The sequence below is a fragment of the Urocitellus parryii genome, chromosome 2, assembly GCF_045843805.1.
Source record: "Urocitellus parryii isolate mUroPar1 chromosome 2, mUroPar1.hap1, whole genome shotgun sequence".
In the NCBI taxonomy this organism is placed as follows: Eukaryota; Metazoa; Chordata; class Mammalia; order Rodentia; family Sciuridae; genus Urocitellus; species Urocitellus parryii.
The window spans coordinates 285946-303372 of NC_135532.1; the positions used below are offsets into that span (position 1 = coordinate 285946).

At 48.9% G+C, this 17427-nt stretch overlaps 1 protein-coding gene across 1 annotated transcript; it reads right to left on the reverse strand.

Moving 5' to 3' along the window:
* Positions 1 to 9494: 9494 nt before the first annotated feature.
* On the reverse strand, positions 9495 to 14595 carry LOC113177408 (protein-S-isoprenylcysteine O-methyltransferase-like). The gene is given in 5 exon segments (XM_077791960.1): positions 9495 to 13121; positions 13597 to 13685; positions 14403 to 14542; positions 14545 to 14568; positions 14571 to 14595. Coding segments are annotated over 5 exon segments (849 nt in total). The 3' UTR covers positions 9495 to 12550.
* Between the last annotated feature and the right edge of the window lie 2832 nt (positions 14596 to 17427).

Sequence of the window (17427 nt, forward strand, 5' to 3'; positions counted from 1 at the left end):
CTGGACCCTCTGGGCGAGCCCGCTGGAGCCCTTCTGGTCGAGGGGGGGGTGGGGGGGGTGTCGGGGTTAGCGGCCCAGCCCAGGAAGTTCGTGATTGTTTGAATCTCCGTCCTGCTGTGAATTAGCTTTAGAACGTAAATGGTGAGGAATGGCCTTCATGAAGTCCCAACCATTGGGAGGCAGAAGCAGGAAAATGGCTAGTTAGGAGGCAGCACTGGCAAACTTGCAAGATCCTGCCTCAAAATAAATCTTTCTTTTGAATCTAAAAAAGAGAAAAAAAATGATCCGAGTGCAGTGGCACTCGCTTGTAATCCCAGTGGCTTGGGAGGCCGAGACAGGAGGATAGAAAGTTCAAGGGCAAGGTGCTAAGCAACTCAGCGAAACCCTGTTTCTAAATAAAATACAAAATAGGGCTGGGGATGTGGCTCAGTGCTTGAGTGCCTGTGAGTTCAATCCCTGGTACCAAAAAAAAGAAAATGAAAAGTGGGAAGAACACACAATTTCCCCCAAGGAATCACATTTCCTTCCATTTCAACAGAAAAGGCTGCTCACTTCTGTGTGAGCTCAGCCATATCCTTCCCGATAGGTAACACAGACATGAGCAGTGGAAACATGAAGTTAAGGGAATAGTTCTGTAAACTGGTTCCACTATGCTGACCCTACTCTCAACCCACATGTGCTTTCTTTTAAAAAGCAATTTGCCTGCAACACTGCCTGGCTTCAGTCAATAGGCTATGTTGCATTTCTCAGCAAACACCCTTTTATCTGCAAGAGAAATGCAGGCCTGAAATGCTGACAAGAACACGTTCCCCAGAAGGGTGGTGGACTTTTGCTATGCATTCACAGCCAGATTCCAGAACTTAGGGAACTAAGGATAATTTCCCCTACCCATAAATGCTGAATTACAACTGGTCAGCAAAGGCCAAAGTGAAATGGAGTTGCCTTGGAGGTGTTACCAAGAGCATTAGGGACTTAGAAGCCTGATGCAATCCTGTTGTCAGTCAAAAGTCAAAAGGTGGAGCTGGGTGGGACTATAGAATCTTCTTTGGGGTCCCCCAATGAAACTAGAGGGCAGGAGGGCTATATTGTCCTTTCTGAGAGAACCCACTCTATCCCTTGAGAGTGTCCCCTTGCCCCCTTTCCTAGCTCTCTAATAAAATTTGCTATTTTATGGCATCCTCTCAAGCAGGAACATGAGAATCTAGGGTAGAGACCTCTGCAGCTGCCTCCCTCAGGCTCTGCAGGTGGGTCTCTTCTGCAACACTTCCCACACACGCACATGCCTGTATGGCCAAGTAGTGTTTTGAGGGTATAGTTTTATGTAGCTTGTATTTCCATCTCCTACCCCACTCCTATGTATCAGGTAATGATCACTCTGTACCTATTAATGTGGGTAAAGCATGCTGTAAACTGTAATTTTTTTCTTTCTTTTTTTTTTTTTTTTTTTTTTGGTACTTGGGATTGAACCCAAGGGTGCTTAACCATGGAGCCACATCCCCAGCCCTTTTATATATTTTATTTAGAGACAGGATCTTGCTAGGTTGCTTAGGCCTTGCTAAATTGTTGAGGCTGGGTTTGAACTTTCCATCCTCCTGTTTCAGCCTCCCAAGTTGCTGGGATTACAGGCATGTGCCACCGTGCCTGGCCAATGTAAGCAGTATTTTCAACTGCTGCTTCTCACTTAGCTGCCCTCCTATGGAAGAATTGTGGCTTACATTCTTAGGCTGTCTATCCTAGTGCATAATCTGCACAGGATGCACTCTATCTGCTGAAGATCCTACCATGAAAGAGTAAGACTGAAATTTCCCCTTCTTCCACTTCCCAAAACCAGGGGCTTCCAACCAATTGTGGTGCATTTTCTGCTTGCTTTCTGTTCTTTGCCTGAGTGCATAATTACAAATATGTCTCCTTTCTACAAAAAGTGGGATGATGCATATGTTTATTACTCATGGGGACAAGGGGTACACTTTCTCGATGGTAGTGCTCCACAAATACACAGAGTCAAATTGGCAGAAGAGTGGATTGTATGCAAGCCAGTTCTAGAGAGGGATAGAGGGATAGTCTTCAGAAAACTCAAGGGTGAGGAAAGCTGTTACAAGAGAACAGGGACAAAAGTACATAAGCAGATGTAGCTAGGTTGTGTTACGCCAGGCTACTAGCTGGGGCCGGGGGTGACCAGTTCCCTGCATGAGAAGTGAAGACAATTTGGAGCTTTAATTTTATTATTTCCACCGGCCAGGCTGCCTTGCCCATCAAACCGTGGGAGCCAAGGACAGCAGCGAGGCTTCTTTGCAGCCTGGTTTTATAGCCCAAAAAGTTACACAAAGGAGCGGTTACAGATAACAACACTCTGAGGAGCATAACACAAGTTTACATTTTTGCTGGCCCCCGCATCAGAATTTATGGAGATCTTAGAAAGGGTCGTTATCCGGCCAGGGAAGGCCAGAATTTATGAGGCATCACCAAGGTTTAGGGAAGGGTGGTTATCTGGTCAGGGAAAAACGGACATGGGTGAGTTCAGGGCATGGGCAGGCATTCCAATCAGCTTTACAACATCAACTAATGGCCAGGCCATACAGACATCCTAATATTTTTACAGAAAACAGAAATGAATCCTTCATAACTTGTGACAAGCTGGCTTCTGATCTAATGAGAGAACTAGGCTAGGTATATCACCATCCTGCCCCCACTTTATAAAAAATTACTTCCGTGACCTGTGGTCTTTTCGCCACCAGCCTACTCCACGCAGAGGGACCCTGTTTCCATGGCATGCACGGGATGTGGGCAGGATCTCAGTATGTGGAAGTTGCCCTTAATTTCAGAGGGATTCTGTTTTATGCGCACTGGCATACCTCAAGATCTTACCCATCAGTGCCTGTTTTGCTGTCTTTGATGACTGAACAGGGTTTATGTCATGTCATTTCTGCCAGATCAGGTTTGTTTTTTTGTTTTTTTTAAGAGGCAGGGTCTCATTGAGTTGCTTAGTGCCTCGCCATTGCTGAGGCTGGCTTTGAATTCTCCACCCTTCTGCCTCAACCTCCCAAGCCACTGAGATTACAGGTGTGTGCCACCATGCCCAGCCAGGTTGGGTTTTGATGCAGGGCAAATCAGCTCCATATGCCATAAGGAGTGGCCACCATAGTAAAGGCTTGGGCCTCAGGGTGCTCACACCTTACTCTGGGTGTGTCTGGGTTGGTGTTTTATCAGATGAACACTTGAGTCAGTGACTGAGTAAAGCAGACACTCCATAGTGTGAGTGCCTCATGCAAACCACTGAGGCCCAAATAGAACAAAAAGACTCTGTGCCTGACTGAAGTGGGATATCATTTTCTCCTGGCTTCAGACTCAGACTTCCACTTGAATTGGGACTTAGACCTTATCTCTCCTGGGTCTCTATCTGCCAGAGCAGATCCTGCATTCTCAGCCTCCAAAAATCATGTGAGCCAAGTCCTCATAACAAGTCCATTATCTTTCTCTGTTCTCTCTCTGGAGGACCCAGACTAACACATGGTCCATCTCCTTCAAGTTGGGCTTCCAAGTCCTCCTTTCCTTTCAGCAGTGCCCTGTCCTGTCCTCACAGAAACACCACTTGTTGGTCTGCCTCCTGGTCCTCACCACCCTGCAGTCTTCATGCTCCTCAAAGCAAACATTGGAGGACATGTGAGGTGGTACCTGCATCCCTTGGCTCCTTGTCCCTTCCTCCATCCTCAAAGCAGCAGAGCAGCACCTTCCAGTCTCTTCACTTCCCTCTTTCACTTGCGGGATCCCATGGTCACGCTGCACTCACCCAAATAGCCAAGGATACTTGCCCTAGTTAAAATCCTAGATCTGATCACCCCTGGAAAGTCTGTTTTGCCATCTGAGGTAACATGTTCCTAGGTCAGGGTTTGGGTGTGGACATCTGGGGGGCCCCACCTTACCAGAGTCAGCCTTCCTAGGCATACCTTTATTACTCAAGGCTAAGAATGCAGATGGGTCCAAGAAAACCCATCCTTCTTCCTGGAAAACAACTCAGTGCATCGGCCCTGTTCCAGAACCATCTCCTTCTAACTCTAACCATGGGACTTGCCCATTCCTTACTGAAGGGCTGCCCCAGGGTAGGGAGGGCAGACCTTCAAGATGCAGCCAGAGGCAGAGGTGTAAAGCCACAAAGGCCAGGAGACCCTAGAAAGTCATTGTGTGAGGCCAGCAACATGTGGGTCCTGGAAAGATGTGGGCTCTGGAGCTGAGCTGCTGTGTTCAGGACCAACACCTCTCTGCGTTCTCATCTGTAGTATGTCAGATGGGAACAATGAGAGCTGATACTTCATAGGACTGACATGCCAAAGTCCACGAGATAGTTAAAGAGAACTGTGGGAATAAAGCTGGGCATGTCCTTACAGTAAATATGTGTATTGTAAGGGTTACGTGCTATAATCACGGTGTTTGTTATCATAGAAAACAGTAGTCTTTGCCCACAAGTCTGAGAGAAACAAAGTCGTAGCATGAGGCCACCCAGCTGTTTCCTTTTGGTCTCTATCTTGTCTACCTATTTCTTGATGGCCAAAACTGGGGGGGGGGGGGACAGTCTCACAGTTCCCAGCACTCAGGCACCTGGAAGCTTCTCTCTCATGGGAAGACTGGTCACCCCCAATTCATGTTTAGCACTTTGCTGTTTTTGTTTTATTTTGTTTTGTTTTGTTTTTGCAGTGTAGGGGATTGAACCTAGGGCCTCACATGCTAGGCAGATGCTTTACCACCAAGCCCGAGCCCCATTATCTTTACCACACATTATTAGCTCAGATGTCCTTATTAAAAAGGTCAGTTACTACTAATAATAGCAATAATTAACAATAAATATTACAACCAATTATAATAATACATAGTACTACAAATAGTGATAGTAAAATTACAAATATAGTCAAATGTTTTCTATCCATCAAACTCACTTTTAAAAAAATCAGATAATACTTTTAGTTTGGAGTATAAGCCCTTAGCAACCACATCATGTGGGCATTTCCCAGGTGCATCTGAAGTTCAAACAGTTTATCATTCTGTACAGCCAGGCCCTCCACATGTCTGCATATATTAAAAACATTGTGGCAAAAAGTGAATGCATACCCTTGAAAGCACATATATTACTTACTTTGTCCTTCCTGCTGTTGATGGTGACCAATAGTCCTTTCCACTGGGCCCATTGTAAGGTTTGACTGAAAAAAAAACACCTGAACTTTGGAGTGTTACATTTCAAAATCCCAAGAACCTTCAAATGATAACCAGTGTCCGTAAGAGGGTACCACTTTCACAGGGCCTCTTTATATATGACCTCATTAAACCCCATGGCTTCCTAGGGAGACACTGTACCAGGGGCCTGATTTGCTCTGAACTTTGTGTCCTTTCGGGTCATTTCACTGACAGTGCAATGTTCCTGGACACAGTCAAACTTCTACCAATGGGTCCCAGAGTGTTCTAGTTAATATGTCTTGTTTCAGAAGTTGTTTCTGGAAATGCTTATAAAGCATATCTTTAGTGGCTTAGTAAGTATGTAGAGTAGGGACATTCGGTATGCAGTAGGACATTCCTCCTGCATGTCCCTTGTATGAACTGGTCCTTCCCCACCCGACTCCCTGCTCCCCTCCCACAGGCCCCACCTAAGTCGGGTCTCAGCACAAGTCTCAGGGACACGCTCGGTCCACATGGGAGCCTGCAGAAGGGACTGCTGGCTTTAGCATCTCTCCTACTTCTGCACATATTTACATGACATCTCCAGCCCCCTGGCCTCGGCTGGGTCAAGATGAGTTCTGGCCTCTGGGACGTACACAGAAGTGACTGTGTCCCTGGTGGTCCAGCCACAAACCAATGCCACTGTCTTGTGTTTGCTATCTTGCCAGTTACAGAGTTCCTGGAGGGTGTTGGATCCTCCAGATAAAAGAAATCTGGCCATGTGGCTGCAGCGGCCAGCACTGGCCATAGCAAGGTTGGGAAATTAACTTATAATGCTTATGCTGATGCAATTTGCATTTTTTTCTGAGTAGAGCAAATAAATCCCAGTAGAGTGAGATAAACAGGAATAATGCAATGTAATGCAGAGTTTAGAAGAAGCAAACTGTTAGGAGTGGACTGCAGGGGCAAGGATGAGCAGGAAGGCCTGGGAAGGCTTGACAGCCTAAGTCAGAGGTAGCGCAGGACAGGAGGCAGGTAGCCACTGTAGACCCTAGAAACAGACCTGACAGGCCAGTGGAAGGTCAGGTGCGTGAATGAGGGAGGGAGAAAGCAAGCAAGCTGGCTGGCTTGCCACAGTGGCACTGCTATAGCCAGAGGGGAGTTTGGAAGGGCACATGCTAAAGCTTGAGACAGTGTTCTGACATCCGTACAGTCATTTCTTGCTTCACAAGTTCAGGGCAGAAGTCTAAACCAGAGATAAATCTGGAAGTTGTCCATGTGTGTTTGCTGTTTAGTTCCCTCAGATTGGTTAAGGGGTCCAAGGACATGAGGGTGGAGTGAGGAGAGAAGGATCCGAGCCTCCTGGCAGGTAGAGGGCAGAGTGAGGAGCAATGGCCAGAGGAGAAGAGTGCAGGGGAGGACAGTCCTGGGGGCAAGAACAGGTGCCTACCTGTCAATGCTGGTCACGGGGATGTGGAGGAAAATCTTCCCTTGGATTAGGCCTAGGAGTGGCTCTCATTGGCTTCACAGCACCAGTTTTGGTGGAGTGTTGGGAATGAACAAAAGGATGATGCATGCGAGAGGAGCAGAGAAATGAGACTCAGCTGGAAGTGAGAAACTGATGTGACTCCATTTTTGGGAAATCAGCTTCTATCTCAAGGCCTGTCCAAAGAAGGGGGCATGAACCTTGTCCTGGGAAAAACCCACAGAGCACTCCTAAGCACATACCCACCCTGCTGATTGTTTGTCTGTAAATAACAGGAGAGTTCTGTGGTGCCAGGTGTCCCTGACTCAGTTAGGCTAGGTGAGGATCCATAGCAACCCCCTAGTAACCTCCAATCAGCATGAGACAGGGAAAATACCTAGGATGACAGATGACCCCCCCCCAAGTAGTTTATGGTGGTTGATAACATGTTGGGAAACCATGTAGTTTAGCACATACTCCCCACCTCATGGCCTAAACCAGTCAGTTCAAAGGAATCTCCCTATTGTACTAACCAATCACCCCTACCCAACTTGTTCCCACCAGTGAGTGTGCTAATCAATGTTAAGGGTTTTGTTTGATTTTCCTGTGGTATGGAATGATTTGCTGTGTGATGTTGTGATGCAAGAGTATCCCCCCAAAAAAACCTATAAAATCTCACTGAACAAAGGACCGGGACTCACTCCCTGGCACCGCTGCTTCGGGAACAGTTGTGAGTCCAGGCTTGAGCTTGCAATAAAGACTCTTGTGTGATTGCATCGGATTCGGCTCTTGGAGGTCTATTGGGGTCCCACAAATCTGGCATTATAGGAGCAGATGATGCTACTGAGGAGGGAGGGTGGGGAGCAGCTTGGGATTGGTGGTGTGCTCACAGCAGGACTTCTTGCCCACCACAGGCCATGCGCACTCTTAAGATCTCCCAAGCATATGCTCCATGAGCAGTGACCACAACAGCAAGAGGAATTCAGGGCTACTATATAGACTACACCTGCATCTGGATTGGTCAGTCCTGGGTCCTGGTGTGCTAAGAGCACAGCAGCCCCCAGCACTGGGTGCACCCTTCAGTATACACCTGAGAAACAATAGGTCTCTTGAAGCACCTATGGTTGACTGAACTGAGTCCCCCCAGAGTTCACGTATTGAAGCCATAACCCCGATTGACTGTATTGGGAGAGGGACTGTTAGCAGGTAATCCAGGCTAAGCAAGATCAGAGCAATGAGGGTCCAGTTAGGTGTGTCTGGTGTCCTTTGAGACAAAGAGACACCGTGACGCACAGAAGACAAAGCCATGTGTGTGTTGTGGGAATCTGGCAAGAAGCATCAAATAGCACTTGAAGAGTAGGAGAACTCAAACTTGATTTTATGAGGGTGGACCCAGAGGAAATCAGACTCCAAATTCTGAGTGCCCATCACCAGTTTTTTACAACACTTATAGGCTATCTAGTGTCATAAAATTTCTAGTCTAAAACAATACATGGTTGTGCACAGGTTTCAAGCGGGAAGCATGTTTATAGAAGCAGGATGTGATAAGGGCAAGAACTGGCTCCTGTTACAGGCCATCTCCAGCTTTGGACTGGAGCTTCACGGGGGCATTTACATTTCAAAGAAAAGCAGTTAGATTCTAGGGAAAATCATCTACAATCCAAAAGGTAGGAGTGAATGGTGCTAATTAGGTTAGAAAGGGAAGGGGAGCTCTCCCTTTCCTAGGCACAACTCTCAGGACAGTCTTCTCCAGCTTGGATTAGTTACCTGAGGACAAAGGGTGAGATGACTGCCGTCCACAAGCCAAGGGACAAGGCCTCGGGCGAATGCAGCCCTGTTGATGCCCTGATCTGCAGCTCCTCTTGTGGTCTTGTTATAGTAGCCTGAGCCAGTGGCCACACTTCCCTCCTCCACCAGGAGCACCAGGCGGACTTTCAGGACGTCACTGGGGAGAGCCGCTTCTGGTGTTCCCCATGGGAGCACAGGGTGGGCAACATGGGCATCCCAGCCCAGGCCACATGCACACTGTCTTTGGCCTCACAGGCTAGGTGACCTCAACCTTGCTGCAGCCCTTTTGGACAGCTCATTTGGCCTGTGCAGACCCTGCTGTACACCCTGCCTTGTGGCCATTGTGTGGGTTCCAACTGCCCCCATGTTCTGGGCTAGCCCAGGAGGGGACAGACAGCAAGCCTATCAGCTTTCCCAGGTGAGCCACACCTGGATATAGACAACCCCAGGGTAGTCAGGGACCTTCCAGGGCCCACAGAGTGAGCACACAGAGCTGTCTGCAGGTGGGGTCACTCCCTCGCCCTTCAAATTGCCTGCTTTTCTGTGCTTTTCTGCAGAAGGGGTTTCCTCTGCCTTCACAAAGGAATGATGAAGAATCACATATAAGAGGAAAGCAGGGGGCTGGGGTTGTAGCTCAGTGGTAGAGCACTTGCCTCACGTGTGAGGCACTGGGTTCAATTCTCAGCACCACATATAAATAAAAGTTCTACCAACAACTAAAATATACATATATATTTAAAAAAAATAGAAAACAGACCTGGGTTCAACCCCTACTGGAGAAAAAATAGAGAAGAAAGGAGGGACAGACAAGACAATGACAGCCTCATCCAGTCCAGTGGTGAAGATGTCAGGTGACACATCACAGTCAAGATTTCTGCCCCTGGCCCACAGTTCCCCCAGTGAGTCTAGTAGCCACATGCTAGGAAGAGCTGCCCACGGAGAGTTTATACAGTACTAGATTTTGTGAAATGGGATATATAAAAACCTGCTGTATTTAAAAGTTACACCTTTCTTAAAGTAGCCCATGAAGTGCATTCAGGAAAATAAGCCTGGCTTTTTTTTTTTAAATCAAGTACAGTTTTATTTATTTAAGAATTGGAAAGAATAATCAGTATCTGTGAAAGAAAATCCAACTGAAAATATTTAAATAAACATTTCTGCATGTAAAAAGAGTAGAATAATTACTCTGTAAGTCCCTCTCCTTGTGACGGGATGGGCTGCCTCCCTCAGGCTGGCGGGATCTTCCAGGCCCAGGACAAGCAGCCACAGAGCAAGCGCTTCCCACCACTTAGAGAGGCTGAGGTCTCTAGCCCTGCTGAGCCACTAGGAAAGCAGACTAGGGTGGGTGCAACTACCTAAGGCAGTGAGAAAGTGCAGAGGGAACAGGGGCTCACTGTGCCTGTCGCAGGATGTGAACAAGGAGCTCTAGCTGAGACCTCACCAAGTGTGACACGGACACAGCTCAGTGGTCTAAGAACGTTTTCCTGTCATACCAATCCCCAGTTGGTAAGTAAGTGAGCCATCAATAAAGCATACTTTCTAGGCTTAAGAAGCAGCTCGTGCCAAGGAGGGACACCAGGGACACGCCTCAGGGGCTCACCTTCCACCTCTTCACCAACTTCGACTCTCCTCTGCTCAGCAGCAGCCTGCAGATCTCATTTTATGCTGTTTCAAAGAAGCTTTCTTTCTGTGCAGTACCCATTCTTCATTTAAGAATATCCACTTTCAAACTTGCAAAGAAATCTGACAGTTTCTCAATGTGAGGAAACTGGTAACATGGCCTTTACGGCAAGTACCTGAAAAGCCTTTGCTCATTGACCTGATTCTCTGCCACAGGCCTGTCACTGCTACGTTTGTAAATTAAAAATAATCTCCAGATCACAGCAGCAGGCAAGGTCAACCCACAGTTCACCTTTCATCCCTAAGCAATGGCCGTCTCCTGCCTGGGATTACAGTGAGGGTAGGAGTGCTCTCACTACCCACACCACAGGAATTACTCTTTAAAATAGGACGTAAAGTCAGCCTCCAGTGGTGTGAGGCAGCATCACTGTAGAACCTCAAGACCTAGGATCCTTTGCTCCAGGGCCTGGCAAGGAGGCAGGCTTCCTGCCCTCCAGCAGATGGATGCTGACATCAAATGCCAACACCCAGCCTTACCACCTGTACACTAGGGGCCATCATTAGCTGCTCTCCATCCATCAGAAACAACCTCGTGGCCCCTAAGGGGAATGGAGGCTGGGTCCAGTCTTGCTTAAATGCAGTTAGAAAGAACTTTCCCTTGAAAAGCTGGGGATGGCTGCCAAAAACCCAACCACACCCTTGTCAGTCTGTAGTCCTGGTAAGTGTGGTCTGCAAAAGCTGACGGCCTGACTCAGGTCCCAGAATTGAGTGCATGCGTACCGTGCCCTGACAGACATGGTTCCCACCACAGGAACTGTGCTGCTGCAGCCATGGACTTGCCAGACGCCCTGCCTCACACCCTGCCGTGAGGGCCGCGGTTCTCAGACCAGCAAGCATCATGCTGGTAATCGACAAACCCATAAGCCTCTTTGGTATACCTAACATCAAAAAAATTAAGCCATGAGATCTAGAAATAAGTAACATTTCTGAGCTGGGAAAATGCTCTTTTGAACACACACTTTAGGTTATGTGCACAGCTAACCAAGTCCATCTCCACGTAGCTCACACTGTATAATTTCATTATGTCATCCCTCTAAGTATTAAAAATGTTCAACACTGTTCTTCTAAGTCCTCACAACACCCCTGTGAGGTAGGTGGTATTGACCCCATTCTGCAGATGGGGAAGTCTGAGCATGGGTTCAGTGGCTCCTCAAAAGCCATGCGGCATAGTGGTGACCGAGCAGCGCTCTGGGCACACACCAATGCCACCTTCACATTCGTGCGTCATTAGCGCCACTACAAACTGCCAGGAAGGATTTCACAAGGAGACCAAGTTCCTGTCCAGTCCAGGACTAGACAAAGGTCTCACCTCTTAAGGCTTTGCGGCTTGACTCAGAGAGCCAACTGCTCTCCCCAGACTTGCAAAACAAAAACGCTGACTGAGCCTCACTTGTGAGGGTCTGCTTTGCAGAGGATTTTTGAGTTGCTTTGCCTGAATTTGCAGTTGTAGGTGCTGCTAAAACCTTTTAGAAAAGATTGCCTGACACAGCACAGGGAAGAATGTAATTTTGAGAGGAAAAAAAAAAAGTTTCACAGATTTACACTGAAACACAAAAATACAAGTTATTAAAATGAGAATAAAAGCACAAATAAAACAGCAATATTTCTCAGTGTTTCACGATGCCTTGCACAGAGCAGGCATTCAGTGAGCACTTCTTGGAGAAGGGAAAAATAATCACATCTTTGACTTGCCTGTCACAATAGCAGGAGAGCAGGAACCAAAACTCCAGGAAAGCCCAAGGGCCCACAGTCCCTTGGCCTGGGGTGCCCAAGGTCACACAGTGCTGCACAGCCAAATCAGAGAGGGCTGTGCCTACTTGCTGCCAGATCAAAGCTAGAACTAGAAATACCAAGTAAGCTCCTTTGAATTTATGCTGCTATTTATAAAAAATAGCTGTGTAAATACGATTAAATGTATGAAGAGCCAAAGTGTCATATAAGGAAGTATCATTAGAATTATATAGATGTTCATGCATAAGGACAGAATAAAGAGGTTAAAGCTGTGCTGTTGTTTGTGTTAAATTAAAGGTTTTCAACACATTTTTTAATGCTGATAAGCAGCGACACACCCACCACTGTTTCTGCAGCAGAAGCTCTGCAGCAGCAGCATCCGCCTCTCCTGGGGAGACCTGGGACAACGCAAATAGCAAATACACTCTGGCCTCAGGGCACTGGACTGTGGCCTGGATTCTCACCAGGGCACTTGAGAAGGGACACGGATGAATATTGCTGTAGTTTGTTTCTTGTTCATTATTAATCTATGTCCTGCCTTGATTCAGCAAAAGAACGGATTGCTCCAGGGGGTCCTTTGGTCCTAAGGCCTTCTGACCATTTGGTCTTGGGGTGACATCCAGAACAGTAATTAGTGACATACAAAATAATTAAGAATATTCATTCCTCAGGGGCCAACTGAAAGCAGTTTTGTCCTGGGCTACATGGGGCCAGTGGCCCGTGGTCCCTCGAGGCCCCCGCCCATCATAGCTCCACCTTGACTCCCTTTATGAAAGGCAGACCTGTGGGCATCCTCTTTTTATACTCCAGGTACTCCTCTCCAAAGAAGTGAATCAGTGATATTTCTTCTTCCTCTGTCCGGTCACGGAAGAATCGCCATACTGTCAAGGCATAAACGACACCGCAGATGGGGTTACACAGCATCACCTGAGTCCCAATACTCCAGTAAAACCACCCCACGTAGGAAGGGTGCCGGAACCATGCGTATACTCCGCTTGTCACCAGAGTGTGGGTGTCTGACTTTTCATTCTGCACCACGTGGTTGAAGTTGGAGCCAGCTGTGAACATGGCAGCCTTCCTCAGGCACTCTCCAAAGACCACCATCAGCAGCCCCATGGTGCTGAGCCAGGTGATCTGCTTCAGTTCTGGCCAAAAGATATTTTCAAGTGTGAATTCTATCCAAGAAGAAAGAGCAGCCACTGTGTACTCCAGACTGTGATTCAGGAGAAAGGAATCCAATGACAGGCTTTTGGGATTATTGACAGCTGTCACTAAGTATTCAGAATAGTGGAATAATGACAGTGAGCACACATACCTTGAAGCTAGGGTTCATATCCAGGTCAGAGACTAGAAGGCTCAAGGGACTGAGAGTGTAGGGGAGACACAACACTGGCCATAGGATGCATTCGATGTGACCTAACAGACACCGGAGCTGGAAAAGGCTTAGGAAGTCCAGCTGGAGCCCTGCCCCTTCCCTTCACCAAGGACCTACCCCTCATCCAGGAAGGGCCTGTTGCCTTACTCAATGTTGTCCCAATAGTAGCAAGTGTGGGTGAAGGCAGCTCTGGGGAGGGTGGCGGGTACCTGTTTCTGCAACAGAATCAACCAATGGGTGAAGTTTACAAGGTCTGAAACCTGGGGATCTAGGTGGAAGCCAGAAGGCTTCATTTCCACAGAACCCTAAACAGCCTTCTGCCAGTCGAGACCAGACATGACTGAGGAAAGGCCACTACTGAGCCTGTACTCTGTCTATCGTTGCCTCAACACCATCATTCCCAAGTACTTCTTACCAGCCAAAGTGATTCCAGGAAGACTGGCTAAAACTTAGTAGCACACCGCAGCCAAACACAAAGCCAAGGAAACAAGCACGGATGGCTATCTGAAATGGACCCAAAAGAAGCTCAGTCACTGGCTGTCTCAGAGCCCAGACCCAGGCTGCCACTCTTCCTGAGATAAGCAGGCCACCAGTGAGACAGACAGCCCACTCACTCAGAGGTTAAGGGGGTGAAGCGGGGCCACCTGGATTCAAATCCTGCACCTGCCCCCTCTGGCTGTGGCCTCGAGCAACCAATGTGGTCTCTGGACCTCAGTTTTCTCCTTTACACCAAAGGGACCTTTACACTAGGACCTGCCATGTAGGACTGCAGTGAGATTATCCACCTAAGAGTAACTGGCACACACATTTTGGCTCTAGTCACTATTACTATCACCGCTACTATTATTCCGGACTCCTGGGAAAGAGCTTAAACCCAGCTGAGACCCGCGCGGGTGGCCGGGCGCGGAGGTAGGTCTTGGACGCCCCACTCCGGGAACTCTCTGGGCCCAGTCCCTTCAGGGGCCAGTGCCCCCGACCTGGCAGCAGGAAGACTCCCCACCTCGCATTACATAAAAGAGCCCGTGGGCTCGCTCCCTGCGGCAGGTGTGAATGGCAGGAGCTGCAGTAGGACACCCACGGCCGGCGAGGAGGGGCCCTCGGGCGACCTGAACGCGCCGCCGAGGAAATCGTCCGTGGGAGGCAGGCCTGGCCCCGGGCCCCACCCAGACCACCGCCCCCCCGGCCCCCCGCCCCGGCCCGGCCCGGCCCCCCCTGCCGCACCTGGTAGCGCGGCGGCCGGTGGAGCAGCAGCAGCAGCGCGTTGAGCCCGGCCACGTAGAGCGCCAGCCCGGTGCGGCCCTGCAGGCCGGCGCGCGTGAGCAGCGGCAGCGCGAGCACCGAGGCGCCCAGCAGGAAGGTGCGAGGCTGAGGCGCGCCTCGGAGCCCGCGGAGCCCGCGCCGCGCAGCCCGCCATGGCGCAGGGCGGCCGACGAGCCGGCGGCGGTCGAGCGGGCGGCGGCGCCGACAGCAGCCGGGGAACCCGCCGGCCGCGCCTGCGCACTGAAGCCTGGCTGTTCAAGTGACCAGAAGAGACACCGTCCCAAGTCGTTCTCAAGAATCACTCTGGAGTGAAGAGAAGACAGCAGCCCTCCTGGATGGCAGGAGGAGCAGTGGAGTAGTGGCCGCAGCAGGACAGTCCAAAAGCGGGTGCTGCCAGCCAAAGCCGGAAGAACACGATAAAGGCAGCTCTTCAGAGGTCGCTGACTGTGGATGTCTCATTGGAGCCGTTCCACAGGACGGCTCTGAAGCTTGGAGCCAGCCTCTGCTCCGGCATCACTTCTCCAGGTCCTGTATGCAGTGCCCTGCTGCCCCTAACCACACCAACACGCCGTAGACAGGGGCTGTGGTTAGTTTGGGCAGCAACCCATCAGTGCTGGCTGCACAAGCTCCAGAACAAGCCTTCCACAGAGGCTCTGGGTGTTAATGAGCAAGCCAAAGCTTTTAAGAAAAAAACAAATCTACCCAATTGAAAGGCTTGATAGATACTTGTTTGCTAATTTAAAATGAGGCTTTCTTTCTGAGGGCAACTTACCTGAACAAGGCAACAAGGGCAGCCTCAGAGCCATGGCTCTCAGAATCCTGGATCACGGTTGTTCCTTCATCACCTGGTGCTCCCACAACTTGCCTGGGGGTTGAGGCCAACACAGGCTCTGGAGAGATACTCCAAGGCCCTGGTGGCCCAGAATCCATGGCAGCAGCCTCTTCCTTTTGTGTCCTGTGCTTATGGGAAGCTGGCAGCAGTATCTTGCTGGACCTCACAGCAAGAGGAGGTCGCTTGTTGCTTTTGTTTCATTTCCTTTATGGAATACTATTCTATTATCGATTTATTCAGCTGGTCAGTTAGGTTATGTGGTTTGGACACATCCTAGTTCCGCAACAGTGAGAGTCCAGGCCCCAGTCTGTTACTGGAGAATCATCCTCCAGGGTACTGGATTTGAGGCTTAAGGAAATTAGTATCATGTCACATTGGTCCTACTGGGGTAAGCCAGAGGACAGCGTAGCTGCCATTTGAGAACTCAGCCTGGGCTTTGTGAGCCGGCAGCTTCTTCACTCCCCTTGGTTCTCAGGGACAGTCTCCCAATGGGGTGATGATTCTCTGCCTGTGCAGGTAACTCAGGACCTCAAAGCCCAGCTTCCCTCCTGAAACTGCAGCAGGACTGCAGAGCAGCTGAGCAGCCCATGGTATCTGAACACAAAACATCTGCTGGATGGCTTTTCTTCCTAGCAGCAAGGGCATCCTGCCACACTGTTGGACATAACTGTTAGGAGCCACAGCAAAAATATTGATACAGGCACCTTTGGATTTTATGACTGCCAGCCAGCAATTCACATTCATATGGTAATTGGACTCATGCTGTCTAGCTGGGCCCATTTTCAGGACTCAGGTTACTCATGTCACTCTTGTAATGGGAGAGTTCCCATTGGTTGGGAAAGGATGGTAGGAGGGTGTTCCGGGGGAAGGGGAAACCCCCCCGGCTCAGGTAGAACACACACGTGGCGGACCCACCTGTTAGGGGACGCACACGGCCTCTCTCTAAATAAAACTTTGTCTCAGTTTGACTGGCTTGTGTTTTTGTGCCCAACCGGGTTGCAAGATTGCAAGCCCGCGTGCACTGACAACTCAGCAGGGAATCGCTCAGCAGGGGTGCCGCAGGCAGTGCTCGGCAGCAGGAGCGGGACTCAGCCGGCCCGGGGCCGGGCAGTTTGTGGCATTTTGGTGGCCCTGTACCGGGAACGCCCAAAATTTAAAGGTGAGTAATATCGCTCGCCCCTAAGGAAAGGCGACAGAATGGGTATTTCTGTTTTGATTTATTCTGCTCTTATTTCAGGCTCTCTAGCCTTACAATTTTTTCAGACGAGTTGGGATAAATGGTTAACTCAAGGTTTGAAGTTATTCGGCCCTGAGAGAGAGAAAATTGACATAATCATTTTCCTCCTCTCCGTTTCTGTTTCATTCTGTTTTGGCTTTCTTCTATCCTATCTTATTGGGTTACGTTACCTTTATAGTAGATTAGAATCTAGTAAAAAACAAACCGAAAAACTGTTAAGTAAATTGTTAGAGGTCCAAGCCATGGCAGAAAACATATTAGGTCAAGCAAAACAAAAGGTCTCTCAAGCTAGTCAGATAGAAGAAAATTTGAACAAGGCAAGCTCAGGGAAAAAACGGTCGTCAGATAGGGAGGCTGCTACTAACTCCGTTCCACCACCAGAGGGCATAGTTCAACCAACAGCTTTACCTGCCTCCATAGATGATGAACGGAATCCTGAGGCGGGACCCCAAAAACTAGCATGCCCTGTAGTTGAGCAGGGAGAAGAAAAAGAACGAGTTTACCGTGCCTTAGATTTCAAAATAATAAAGCAATTAAAGGAAGCTGTAGCAGCCTACGGCCCGGCCGCTCCCTTCACAGTCAGTATGGTCGAATCTATTACCGGCTGGAACTTAACACCAGCAGATTGGGCTAACGTGTGTAATTCTGTGCTAAATAGAGGACAGTATTTATTATGGAAAATTGCCAATGAGGAATTTTGCAAGGAGACAGCTAGGCGAAATGCAGAAGCAGGTTACCCTGAACGAGACCTGAAAATGTTACTGGGAAAAGAGGAATTTCAAGAGCAAATGCAACAGCTCAGATATGATCCTGGCGTATATGCTCAGGTCGCTATAAATGCAATTAAGGCATGGAAAACTTTAAAGGGACAAGGGGATTTTCAAGGTCAACTATCTAAGATAATACAAGGAGTTAAT